Source organism: Leptidea sinapis, chromosome 35 (assembly GCF_905404315.1).
Source record: "Leptidea sinapis chromosome 35, ilLepSina1.1, whole genome shotgun sequence".
Taxonomy (NCBI): domain Eukaryota; kingdom Metazoa; phylum Arthropoda; class Insecta; order Lepidoptera; family Pieridae; genus Leptidea; species Leptidea sinapis.
In genome coordinates, this window is record NC_066299.1 from 4,785,455 (window position 1) to 4,799,843 (window position 14,389).

The window sequence follows — 14,389 nt, forward strand, 5'->3', positions numbered from 1 at the left end:
TTATGTATGTACACGAACCTGCCACTAAAGGCACCTCTCTCTAGCCTCAAAAGGTTTGCTGGAAGAAAACTCTTGTTAGGGTTGTTTGCTCGCCTTTGTACATGTCCTCTATTTCTGTCTTTTTCCTATGTATTGTATTGTGTGCAGTAAAGAATTAAGGACTGCTTCCGCTCTTATTAGATTTTAGTATAATTATAAAATTCTGACATAGGTAAGTATAATAATATATAAGTAAAAACCAAAATTAAGAGGTAGGTAAGAAAAATTTCGTTGTCATTTAATTTTTGTTACTTATTATAATGTAACGATTACCTGAATAAGTTATCAAATTATTGAGGACATAGTAGGTAGTTTGCGGTCAATATTCAGAAAAAGCCATAATATATTCTGAACTATCTACGACAGAAACATCGTCTGCGTCAGCAACATCTTCGTCAACAAAAGCAAAATTGTCGACATCAGCAGTTTTATCCGTGTCAGCAACAGTATCATCAGAATTTTCTTTTGTTTTTGGTTCTTCTGAAATATTTACAATATTTGACGCAGCATTTTCCTTGCTTTGTGCAACCATGCATATCAATAGATTGCTTGAACCCTTCGGTTATAATAGTTGACTCCATAGCAGTAGAAGCTCCATCGAAATTCTTATAGCACTCGTGTTCTTTTGGGCTTTCTTGTTTCTTTTGAGCTCTGGCGCAAATACAACAATATTTGTTTTTTACACACATGTACAGGACTTGGCCGAAACGTCTGCCAATAATGGCTGCAGCTCCTGATAACGCTGCGTAATTTGTTCTGTACGAACGTTTACTCCAGCACCCATCTACAATTACATCAATCATTGGTATTCCGTCTTTCGTGACTTTTCCTTCTTTAATTGCTTCTTCTCTTTCTCTTTCACCAGCTAATTTCATTTCGTCCCAAGCAGTGTCCTCCCAATCCCTACATATATCATTTTGAGTTTTATTATAGGTATATTCTGACATAATAGGTAAACCTACTGCTGCTGAAAATTGTTTTAATTGCGCATGACCACAACCTGCGGCCATTATACCCGCAACAGCATCTTTGTTCACATCATCCAATGACGATTTTATTTTATTGTTATAATTACACATCATACATACATATGTGTATTCAGATTGCAATCCTATTCGATGTTCAGAAATTAATTTCATTGTAGATAATCCGCATTTAAACAGAGATTTGTGTTGAGAAATTTTTACAAGTTCTGATGTGAAATGATTAAAATCTATTATTCGGTGCCCCAAGTTTTGTATTTCAGGCTGCATCTGAAAGATACAGAAATATTTATTTGTTTATTGTGGGTCTTGTATGATCTTCCTACTTTTGTAAGGACATGCAATGTAAATCTTACAAAAGCAGAATGCTTACCGTTACTTCAGATGTGCCTTCAACTATATATGGAAGTGCATTACTTTCTTCACATTGATTTTCAGGTAATACGTTTGAAGCCTGGTCCTTTTCCTTATATTGATTTTCTTCTGTCTAAAAATTAAAAATGTATGATTGATTATTTGCATTCTAGCCCATGACCAAAATAATCACTCTAGTAAAAATACTTTGTTCGAATAAAGCTACGATATAAAACGAATAATAAAATTTTGTTTACCATTGCTTCTGATTCGCATTGCGATATATTTGGAGGCGCATCATTATCATCTAATTCCATCTCAAACTGAAAGATAAATTAAACACTTATGATATGATGTTATAATTAATTTATGACCTTTCAGGTCATGTTATAAAATGTCGTAAAAATAAACTTACTGTTGTTTTAGGCGTTTTTTCTTCAAAATAACATGGAAGTGAGTTCTGATCCTTTTCGGCCGCCCTAAAAAAACATTAGTAAACTTGACAAGGCCTGTGATGGGTGGAAGGATTTGATGAAGAAATTTGTCCAGCAGCGGGACAACATTAAAAGAGAAAAAACCGGCCAAATGCGAGTTGGACTCGCGCATGAAGGGTCCCTTACCATTACCTATCTATAAAAACGGCAAAAACGGCACGTTTGTTGTATGGGAGCCCCCGTAAATATTTATTTTATTCTATTTTTTAGTATTTTTTGTTAAAGCGGCAACAGAAATACATCATCTGTGAAAATGTCAACTGGCTAACTATCACGGTTCATGAGATACAGCCTGATGACAGACGGTCAGACAGACAGATGGACGGACAGCGGAGTTTTAGTAATAGGGTCCCGATTTACCCTTTGGGTACGGAACTCTAAAAACAAACAACACTTTACTTTTATAAATTGACACTTATATCTATGTAGGTAATCATGAAACTTACGTGAGCGTCACATTTTGTAAATCTGCATACGACGATGACATTTCTTGTCTTCTACAAAATAAAATTCTAGTCATGTCTAGTTCATTGGAATATTATTTTCACACACGTTCAAAACTATTATTATGCAGTCACAGTGTGATAAATATGTAGTAGATAATTACATACATACCCTTCTAAAGAATCGATTGTATTCGTTTCAGTTTCGCCTAAATCCAGAGACGACTCCATAGTTTTTCTTTGTTCGGACAATTGTTTCCTAGAATTTTCATATTAGGTTTTTACTTTTAGGTACCCATGTAGGAATAATATACAAAATAAACATTATAATTATGATGAATGGTAGAACAGGGTTTTTCTGAAGGTAGATAGGCAAATACCTACCTTATTATGATGAAAAATATAAATATATTACCTACCTACATACTTCAAAAATATTCTGTGAGTGATTGTCTTTGTCGCTGAGTAGGTAAGGTACCTACTAGGTACCAAAATACTGTTTTTTATGATACCAAATACACATCTTATAAAGAAACTTTATATAATTTTTAACCTACACACGCAGTGTAGGTAGGTACCTGCACACACATTACTTTGGCATGTACTTTACTGTTCATGTACCTGTTCCTTCCTATCCTAGGTATCTACCTTCTTTCTAACTAGGTAAGCAAGTACATAAGTAGGTATGTGGATTATGAATAGGAATTAGTAGGTACCTGCCTATATACTATTCATAATTCAAATAAAAGAAATATGTATCTCACGTTTACTTACCTTTTCTTGACCATATCCTTACATTTTTCAATGTACAGAGCTTTCATCTTCATTTTAGAAACTTTTAACTTTTTTTTTTCCCATTTTTAATAATTTGTAATATTTTATTCAGAATAAGATACGGTTATCGATGCTCGGGAGCTCGATTGGCACAAGTCCGACGCTGACAATGGTCAGAAACGGACTGAGGGGGGCCGCCTGCATACAAACAAACGCGATAGCTAGCTTGAAATTAAAAGTCGTAAGCGCCAAAACAGTATATCTCGTATAAAATAAAAACTATTGGTAATTATGTAAATTCCAATTACCATTTTGAAAAGGGTGTTTATACTTATATGTATATAAAATTAAGAGCCATAAATCGGTTCCGTTCAGTTGTAAAGTGAAAATCTATGTTTTTATTTAGCAGATTTTGAGTATTTTTTTTGTGCTGTAATAGTTGACCAATCGTGTAAAACCAATTACCAATTTGAAGTTAAGCTCATGAACAACACAAAACATAAAATATTAATTCCGAATGTTTTGTAATTGCTGAAAAAAGTTGAAATCCCTGATGCAATACCGTCAATGCGTCGTCTTAAAGGACTCGATACTCATTTGTTTCTTTAGAGGAGGAGGTAAGTCATTCCATATATTTGCCATATCCCCTAAACCGAGCTGTTTTGTGCTTAGGGATTATCAGGCCGAGTTGTCTGTTTGCACGCAAGATGTGTTGTACGTTGAAATCTTTAACCCAACGGAGCTTTTCAAATAAATATTCAGGCTTCTTGTTCCAAATAACCTTTTGAGTTAAACAAGCATAGTGAAGTTGTCTTCTTGCACTCATGTTCAGGATGCCCTTGCTATTCAAGTAGGGAGTTATATATGCTTTTCTGGGTATGTTGAAACAAAAGCGTACACATGAGTTTTGCACTCTCTGTATTGCCTGCCCTCTCTGCGCTAGCGGTCAACCTCGGCCCATAGACGGAGCTACAGTAATTGAACTGCGATAGTACCACAGTCTCGCACAGAAGTAAACGCAAATCTTCTTTAAGATAGTTTCTAATTTGATACAAGGTCTTTAATTTAAAAAAAGCTGTTCTAATTATAGTATTTACGTGTTCCACAAACTATTGTTCACCATCCAGTAGAACTCCAAGGTTACGTGCGGACGTTACCCGTTCTAAGACCACGTTATCAATTATTATGTCCAGGCTTACTTTCCAACACTGCATTAATTTGGGTTTTCGTTCCTAGGACTATCATTTGAGATTTTGTAGGGTTTAGGACCAGGCTGTTATTCTCCGACCATGTGTAGATATTTCTAAGATCGTCGTTAATTTTATTAATAGACTCTATTGTATCTTTTTTATCAAAAGAGTAGTTCAACTGTGTAGCGTCTGCATAAAGATGGTATTTGTTTAATATTATTGTGGAAGTCAGCTGTAAATATGGTGAATAAAATAGGGCTTAATAGAGAGCCCTGCGGCACGCCTCTTTCCAGCGGTCTTAAGGTTAAGTAACTCTTATCACCATTTTTTCCTTTAACTACCACCATTTGCTGTCTATCTGTAAGAAATGTTCTAAACCAGTTACACGTGTTCCTTGAAAAACTGCATCGATACGGTTTTTACGATTAAAGTAACTCCGGGTGCAAACAGTCAAATGCACGAGAATAATCTAACAGCACCATGATACTACTCATCCCCATGTCCGAAGCTTCCGTCAGGTCGTCTGTGATATTTAGGAGGGCAGTTTCAGTGCTGTGACCTCTCCTGAAGCTGGATTGATGTTTGAGGATCATATTATACCTCTCGACAAACTGGCAAACTTGATTTAGTACTACTTTTTCCAGGACTTTAGACAGCACGGGCAGAATTGAAATAACTTGATGGAACGATAGGTGGCGTTGAAGAAGAAAATAAATATGATAAGTGAAAAATAGAATTGCAATATATTGAATGACAGTTAAATACCATAATATTTTAACTTTGTTGTAGTTTATTTAGCCCTTATTTATCAAGAATAACTTTAAAAAAAACAGTACTATTGGTTAATACTATACTCAATTTAATACCAAAAATAAGGATGATAAGTAGCTTCATATTTATTTAACCTCTTTGTTTTATGTACTTGAAAAGTTGAGAATGTGACGATTGCGTTTAATTTGTAATTTAAAATGTTCATTTGAATTGCCTAACCTCTTATGATGTCGGGCATTCGAGTAAATTTGTCAAACGATCAAATAGACCAATTTTGTTGTCACTCGGAAACAGTTATTTTTCATGATAAAATGTCCTGTCCTATTATTTTCCCCTGTCAACGTCTGTACACATCTCCTTGATGATTGCTTTAGTAGTTTAGGCGTAAATAAACACACAAACTCTCATTCGCTTCTACAAATTTATGTGCATTCTGCATGTTGACTAACAAGTCTTGGCGGAATTGACTCTTAAGGTATCTAACTCGCAACATAATATAGATATTTTGAACAGCGGAAGGCTTCTTTGCACAGAATGCCGGCTAGATTACGGGTACCACAACGGCGCCTATTTCTGCCGAAAAGGAGTAATATTTAAGTTTTACTGTGTTTCGGTCTGAAGGGCGCCGTAGCTAGTGAAATTACTGGGAAAATGAGACTTAATATCTTATGTCTCAAGGTGACGAGTGCAATTGTAACGCCGCTCAGAATATTTGGGTTTTTTCAAGAATCCTAAGCGGCACTGCATTGTAATGGGTAGAGCGTATCAATTACCATCAGCTGAACGTTTTGTTCATCTCGTCCCTTATTTCACAAAATAAATTATTACATTAGTTATAATTGTCGAAAGATGGCCTGAAAAATGGACTTTGGGCTCAAAAGCACCATTTTATTGAATTTTGATTCATTCTATGTTAATTATTGAGTTTTTAGTTAGTTTTAACCTTTCCCCTTGTAGAAAATGTCCCTTTTGTTATATTATTGTATCATTTAACCTAAATTTAAAAAACTCACACTGTCTAAAAGGCTGGCAATGATCCGGTGAATCCTCTGGTGTTGCAAGAGAATTTGGACAGCGGTTAGGTCAATTAAGTCTTGCTTTTATATTAGATAGTAATTTTGAAGTACCTATCTATTGTTTATTTAGCTATTATAGTTTTTTAACCCCCTGTTTTCACGTGGATAGGGTAGGTTAATAATAAAACTCTTTTTACAAAGGAAAATGCCAGTTTATTTAAATCAAGGTAACCCATTAAAATCGGTTCATCATTTATGATGAAAAAATAATATATAAATTACATCTCCATGTTTTAACTTTATCTGTATTAAATATTATTTCATAAAAGTTATGATCAACACTTGCACCATACTCATAAAAATAAAATATTATGGTATGTTATGGTGAATGCCTTTTCCCATATGAGAGGCTAACCCTGCACCCAAAAGAAGTTTTAAGTTGGTGTACCTACTCGAACTAACACAGCTCCTTTCAGTAGTTCACAAAATTCCTGGGACGTTGGCAGACTCCGTATCTCAATTTCAGACCTCGCACAAGGATTTTGCCCGTTCGTTGGCCACTTCTGCATTCCAGAATAACACGAGTGACCGTTTCACCGACCAGACATCCTCTGAACTAAGGACTTTTAGTTAGGCTGATTGGGAAAAGGTGTATATATTTTTGGTGTATGCAGTATGCTTCCGCAGGAGAACCAAAGCCACTGACATAGTCCAAATGATTGCGAAACTGAAGTGGCAGTGGGCAAGGCACATAGTTCGACGAACAGATGGCCGTTGTGGCAGTAAAGTCCTCTAATGGCGACCACGTACTAGAAGACGCAGTGTTGGTAGGCCCCCCATAAGATGGATAGACGATCTGGTCAAGATCGCCGGAATACGTTGGATGAGGGCAGCGCAGGACCGATCATGATGATGATGTAGCAGTGACCCTACTTGTTTAGACACACTAGTGCCCTCTTCTCTTCAAAGCAAATCCAAGGTAACAGCAGGATACAGCTCCACAGGCTTCTATAAATCTTAAGAAGACGTATCACTTATTCAGGAAAATTTCCTCCCGTTTAAGTGGACGCGATGGGTTCTTAGGATCCATGAGTAAAAACACTGATAGATAGTTGTCCAAGATCCTAAAAATCTGACGCCTTGTCCCAAGATCTACACGAGGTAAACATTGCATCTTTCATACCCTGCTTTGATTTATAATTATCGATATTTATAGACTTAACTACTTACCTACCAATTTAGGTAGGTAAGTAGTTAAGTCTTATCTTATATTTTGTTAAATAAATTTAACGACTCACTTACGATGTAAAGTATAGTCTTTTGGCATAATAAAATGTTATACATAACATCGATTATTATACATACCTACAGTAAGACTAGTCAATCTGGTGTAAAGAACACACTTATAATCATCAAATGACTTGTAAAGGGCATAAATTCAAAATTTATTAAACTCATGTACGTGTGTACATATTAATCTTTATGAACCCAATACCAAATAAAAGGGACAGCAAGTGTATGTAGCTCAGCGGAAAAGAGTAATTTACGTAGGCGCTGCATATCAATTTTTCAATTTCAGATCTCTTGAGAGAATGCCTATAGTCAAGTGTGAAGCTTTGGTTGTATAAGGTACAAGATTATCAAACTAAATTTTAACATTATTGCTTTGTTAAGTACGGAAATAATATGGTCATAATGATCTTTATTGTTTTCTCTATCAAGATTATTATTTTAATCGTCTAACTTAAAATAAATATCAGCCCCAATGATATGGACATATCGTTCGTAGTCTAATAGTAATGTAAGCACACTTTTCTTCTTAGTCATGTGCCAACTGTCACCGTCTGAATTGGGTTCCAAATTGAACATACGTAACCGAGGCTTAATAAATGTTTTACATTGCTGCTTATTGACCAAGAATATTTTAAACAACTTGAGTAAATGTGGCAATGTATAAACATAGCACTCGAAGCCTATTATTGTGTAATTTGTGGCATGTTCCACATGTCCAGTAGTTTTTATACGACGTCATTTGACAATATGTATGAACTGCCATTGATTAAACCACATAAAAAACAAATAGCGTGTAGAAATATCTCTCTTGAATGCCCTAAATTGGTTAGTTCAAATACAACAAGCACGAACAGAATGAGTCCGTACAAAATAAAATACCCTACAGGGGAATAATTCTATAAAATGCTTTCAAGGCAATAGTTATTACTATTTATAGACCCCTCCCCTAATAGTGACTTCAAACTCCATCTCTACACAATAAATATTTATAATGATAATATTGCAGAAGCATATCTAAGTGAGCTGGGACTTGTACAAGGAAACAAGAATTTTATTTATCATATAATGTTTATTCCCAATCTTTGGACCCTATAATGCTTTAAAACTAATAATAACATAAATACAACATTGCCATAAATATTAATTAAACTTTATTAGCAATTTTCCCGAAATTATCTACGTCTCCGTAAAACTTATTAATTGAACTCACAATAAGAATGTATAACTCGTTTTACAAGACGAAGAATACCTACAAAGCAAAGACAAAGCTCAACCATAAATTAAATCTAATCTCGGTTATCCTAAACTAGAATCCTATATTAACCACTAGGTTCTCAATATTACAAAAATGTTTCCTAATAACGGATTCGATTGAATCATCCTTCAGATTATATCTACAGAAGGCGAGAGGAAATGAAAATTTGTACAGTCACGAAGATTATTAAGTCTCCTCAGATTTCAATTTGGAGACTTGTTAGACGGCGAAATCGAAGGGATGTCCGATGAATAAAAACTTCGATTGAGGATGATCTCAAATTTATTTGAATTAACAAAGACATCTTCACTGCCACAATAGTCAATGAAGTATAAGGAAAGAAAATGAACATCTATAAAAGTCATAATAATGATATAATTAAGCTAAATTTATCACTATTTTTTACAATGTCATTATGTTTTTCTCTTAAACCACAACAACACTTTGCTCTAAAAGCTTTAAATAATCCAAGTCACACAAATCTAACAATTAACCACTAATTTATATAGTTTGTAAGGTTTACTTTGCTCGATATACAAATATGTTTCCGGCAACACACTAACGTACCGTTACCAGAATCCAAAAACAAGTTCATTAATACTGAATACGAAAGCGAACATTAAAAATTATTTTAGTAATTAAGCCTTTTAATTATCCTATAAATAACAATAAAAATAACATTAATACTTTATTTGCGACAAATTAGAAATAGAAAAACAGAAATTGCGCGACACTACTCGGGTACTATGCATCAGCCATATTCGAAAACATACTCTACTCTCCCGACTTACGAAAACAACACTTATCTGTATCTGATACTCCGAAAGATTATTTTAATGCTATTCATATGTATTTCTTATTTTATTTATCAGCTAATTTATTAAGGGGCACAGAATTGATATGTTTCCGATGCACGGTTTTGTTTGTTACCGTTTTTCTTAACCTAACTTGCAAGGCGATACTAAACCCCTATCGCTAACTCTATCACACGCGGCCCAATGTCACGAGCTTCACTAAAATTTCCATACATTCGTAAACAGTTCTCAATTATTTATCGACACAGTCCGCCACTTCTCCCCTTTACCCGTTCGCAAACCAATTTGATCTTAGCAAAATAGCTCCATTCGGTACAAGCGTTTGGTGAAAGCGAGAACACAAAATCGATACAGCTGCGTGACACATAGCCGATTGCAATACGAGAAGTAGAAGAGGATACAGAATAAACGTCTCTATGAAACAGTTTGTTTATCCTAATTTTAATATTAATATAAGACGATGATATGTATCGAGTAGTCCCGCTGAAGGTAACGTAGGCGTGTCCCTAGCCACTGGACGTCTCTTACGCGCTAGCTACTGTTGTTGGACGGAATCGAAGCGGCGACCGAGACTCCTGCGCATTACTTTCCATTACAATATTCATGAACGAGAGAATACATAGAAGGCTAGTCCAGGAAATTTACTCATAAAACTTGTTAAAGTTCCTATTGCAGAAGAACCCAATGAAGCAATTGATTAACCCATTAAATAAACTTTAATTTAATGTGACAAACTTAAAAGCAGCTCAGAATAAATAAAAATGGAAACGTATAAATTTAATGAATTTTGATCAAAAGTAAAAAAAAGTGACTTTTAGTGCGGGTAATAAGTTAAAATTCAAAACAAGTTTAGAAACATCTAACGTAAATGTAAATTTAATAATAGATATTTTGTGGAATTTAGTAAAATCTCCTAAAGTTATGTAATAGGGCATGGGACGACTATGAAAAGGGAAATACAATTATCTTAGGTTGAGTATGTTTTATGCAAATATGTTAGGTAACTGCAGTATAGTAAATGAAATTAAATAACTTGATGGATTTAATAACTGCAATTGAAATGGAATAGCCTTCTTTTAAGTAATGACTCGAGTAAATAACAGAATTTGAAACGTGAATAGTAAAGAAATTTTTTAGAAATGATATAATGTAATATTACCGTTGTATGACGAAGATATGAAATTAATGAAATGTGATAGTTATGAATATAATAATGAAGCAATTATAGTGATGAATAATAAAGATATAGTACCAATGAATGATGCAGGTATAAAAACATTCGTTGTATCACTTTGCGCAGGATTCGCGGACGCCGGAGGTATGGGAGATCTACACTATTACACAACTTACATACAAATTAGCATTATATATCGAATTAAAAAAGTAAACACTGACTTACTATATAATATAAGATCCAATAGCGATTTATAAGGTTATAAGAGATTTCATTACTCGCATTTTATTTGGGCTAAGTATCGGAATCGCTCACAAAGGTTTCTGACTCAATTACGATACTTGTACCAAATAGCACTGAATCAATTGATTCGCATTGTTTTATGTATTTTTGTATGATTTCAGATCTCTTACAGATAGTGTTTGGTACGGCCTGAGGTTAGTAATAATATATTGTAAATCGCTTATCTTTGGTCTCAGCCACCGACGCTTTGTATTTATCAATCACTATAAACAACGTATAAAATTTCACTAAGTTTGTTACAAATTGACGTCATTACAAAGTACAATATATTGACTATTTGAATATTTGTCATAAGAATTCACTTAGAGAAATATTAACGGCGATGCGTGAACAAAATTCGCGTCAATCATCCCAAAATATCCAAAAACCTTAATTTATTAGCCTATGTAGGGATTTTTTTTTATATTTTTCATATTTTTTTTTACATGTTACAGCAGAATACGTCTCTAGACATCTATAATATAAACATATTTGGTTTATTGCTATGCCGTAGAGAAGTACCTCTACCTACGAAGTTACCGAGCTGTTTTGGTAACTTGTATTGCGTACATATACGCGGTAATCAACTAGCTAAAAATAAAAAATATATTAATTCTCAATTTCAATTAAACCTAATACTCCATTAAACTTAACTTCATTACACCGTTCTCTTATTATGAATAACATTTATGCAATTATGCCGAACTACAATAAATACCCTTACCTAATATATTGACCTAAGGGTTACACAATAGAACTACATCTAATTTTAAGATTATTACCAAAAAGCTCGTCAAAGCATGCAAGTAGATAATCATTTCACTATTCAGCGTGGCGGGTCGCCAGATATTTATTACTAATTACACATTACGATTTAATATTTATTTACTCTTATAAGGCCAAGGCTAAATTCTCGCAATAACAGACAGGAAACGGAAAAACAAGTGAAAGTATCGAATATTTATCAAATTGTTAGCACAGTTTTCATTCCTTTTGATTTTTTATGTTATCATCTTTAATGTGTCAAGTAGGTGTCTAATTACAGCGACAATATTTCACCGATCTTTCATGTAACGTTACACAAAACAACTTAAGATAATACATTATGCCGTATGACCCCAAACAACCTTCTCTCTGAGAATTAAGATGTAATATTTTATCATACAGGCACAAGAAATATCGTCAACAAAACTTTTCTTCAAAGATATAGGTCATGTGCTCAGAAGATTTATTCTTTACAATATATAAGTGTAAAACAGTATATAAATACTCTGGAATGTTCTATATATAGGTATATACCGACGAATAATTCTCATTCCACTTGTCTCCCCAGTCTCGGGAACTGAACAAAACCCACACCACACCGCACCAAATAAAAATATGGTAAATTTAAGTCAACATAATTTATGAAAACGTTTTCGCAAGGCACAAGACAAGTAGTTGAAATGAAGGGTAAAAGTTTTATAGTCGTTTAAAAACCACTTTGATAAACTTCAACTAGACGTCACCGGGGAACTGAGTGGAGTTATAATATTTCATGCTATTTCAATTCAGGACGTCCTTTATACTTATGTCTTCACTTAGTTATATATTTTAGTGTTTTATCAGAGGTGAAGCGAGATTTATGGTTTTAAACGTACTTTAAAACGATATAATATGAATACGGTGTGGTGTATAAGTAATTGTTCAGCATTTTATTGCACTTCACAAACAAGCAACACCAAGGGGCGTCACTATCTCTACACCTTCCAACATTGAGTCGACCGAAGTAGCAACAAAGTGCCAGCACTTTAACGAGTGTTCATACTTTACAAAAATCACTAAGAAAAGCGTTAGGTAAATATAATTTGAAATATTCAAGAAATTCATTTAAATATAATAATATTATCAAGACTAAAACAAAAGTATCGTTTATTACAATACAACTTTTATTAAAAACCATTCAACTTGATATATTTATTTAACAAAACGTAATCAATCTATGAAGGGCACCTTTGGTTTTTAGCTTAATCGAATGAGATTAATCCTAGGATGTTTAATTTATGAATATTCTACAATCATAACAGATCGTCATATTTGTAAACTTGCCTACTACAAACGAATATACAAAAACTTTCCAATAATAAGTAAGTTACTTGTAAATAAATCTGACATTACACAAATTCAATAAAATATATCCCGTCGAAAAGAATTAATTTTATATATAAAATATTTCATCGCAAACGGTAAACAATTAATGTGGAATGTTAAATTATATTAATAAAGTATATTATATTACGAGTAAATAAAGTAATCAATAATCATTTACACTACATTTGGTATCAACATAATACACAGCACACCACCGATGTTGGACAACGTGAAAAAGATGACAGCTCTCTACACATTGATCAACATAGTCTTACTTACATCATCAAATCATCAACAGAAAGTCCGTATGTATATAAAGATCATTTACATTGATATCATCACAAAACTCGGCCTAAAAGTAATTATTAGGTATTTTGTAAGAAATTCGAAGTAAATTCTCATGTTACATGAATTGAGTTACATTTAGATTTTGTCATTTTCAGCGCCATGATGTATTTTTATTGTAAGCATTAGTTGACCAACGTATCTACAACATAACCCATTTTGAATTCAAAGCTGTAGACAATAAGGAACAAAGTTGAAGGTACAAAACAAACTTTGAAATCGGTTGGGCGATATAATGTAATGGGCGAATATAAAACAAGATATTAGAACTCCATCTCCTACCAAGGATTAAGACTGCGCGTCCCTCAATGAGCCGGTTGTCAAGTGCCAAGAGTCACGAACGAATTAATGCTGTTCGATCTCTTCTCCCCCTTTTGCTCCCTGCGAATAAAAAACACGTATTAAACACGGGGCAGTATCGAGAAGGCTAAAATTATTTTGTAGAACTAAGTGCACAGTGCGGGTGATATTAGATATTATTTGACCAATTGGAAACCATACATTTAAATATCAACATGCTTATTTCTACCAATGTAACGGTAGGAATGAGCATATAAGCCAACAGGTAATAACAGGTAAATTACTCGTACAACATGGTAACCAAACAGATGTATCGATAGTAGGTAGGTGCTACTTACTACACGGAATCTTCAAATAAATAAATCAATATGCATCGATGTTTAGTAAAGTGGATTGTAAATAGTAGTTACGTCAAGATAACACGAATAACAATGAGCTGTAAGATCAAAATGGTAGAAGAATCATTGAGTGAATTTACCCATTCTACATTAACAGATTCTTGCTGATGGTACATAAACAATACTGTGAGAATGGCTTTAAATAAGCCACAAAATGAATATTAAGTCAATAAATTGTAAAGATGTTGAAGTCAGTATTCGTGTCAATTTGACGATCCCACAACAGGTTTAGAGATATCGACTGACAATATTTCTTATCTGGATTTAACAAATAATTCACTTATTTCATCTTAAAGCAATATTTGTTTTCAAAAATTTATTAAAATAAAAATA

General features: G+C 33.7%; 2 protein-coding genes across 3 annotated transcripts in view; both read right to left on the reverse strand.

Moving 5' to 3' along the window:
* Window positions 1–358: 358 nt before the first annotated feature.
* Window positions 359–3,596, reverse strand: LOC126975404 (uncharacterized). Its single transcript, XM_050823291.1, has 8 exons — window positions 3,088–3,596; window positions 2,486–2,572; window positions 2,317–2,367; window positions 1,792–1,855; window positions 1,634–1,699; window positions 1,396–1,509; window positions 1,055–1,292; window positions 359–516 (listed from the first exon to the last, which is right to left on the reverse strand). Exons 1-8 carry the CDS (start codon window positions 3,138–3,140, stop codon window positions 359–361), a joined length of 831 nt encoding a protein of 276 aa, XP_050679248.1. The 5' UTR covers window positions 3,141–3,596.
* A 4,810-nt stretch (window positions 3,597–8,406) lies between these two features.
* The window catches only part of LOC126975356 (protein couch potato-like), a 225,011-nt gene continuing 219,028 nt past the window's right edge, over window positions 8,407–14,389 (reverse strand). For both annotated transcript variants that reach the window (XM_050823209.1, XM_050823208.1), the window contains one exon: window positions 8,407–13,739. The gene's annotated coding sequence lies outside the window, so the exon portion shown is untranslated. The remainder of the gene's footprint in view (window positions 13,740–14,389) is intronic.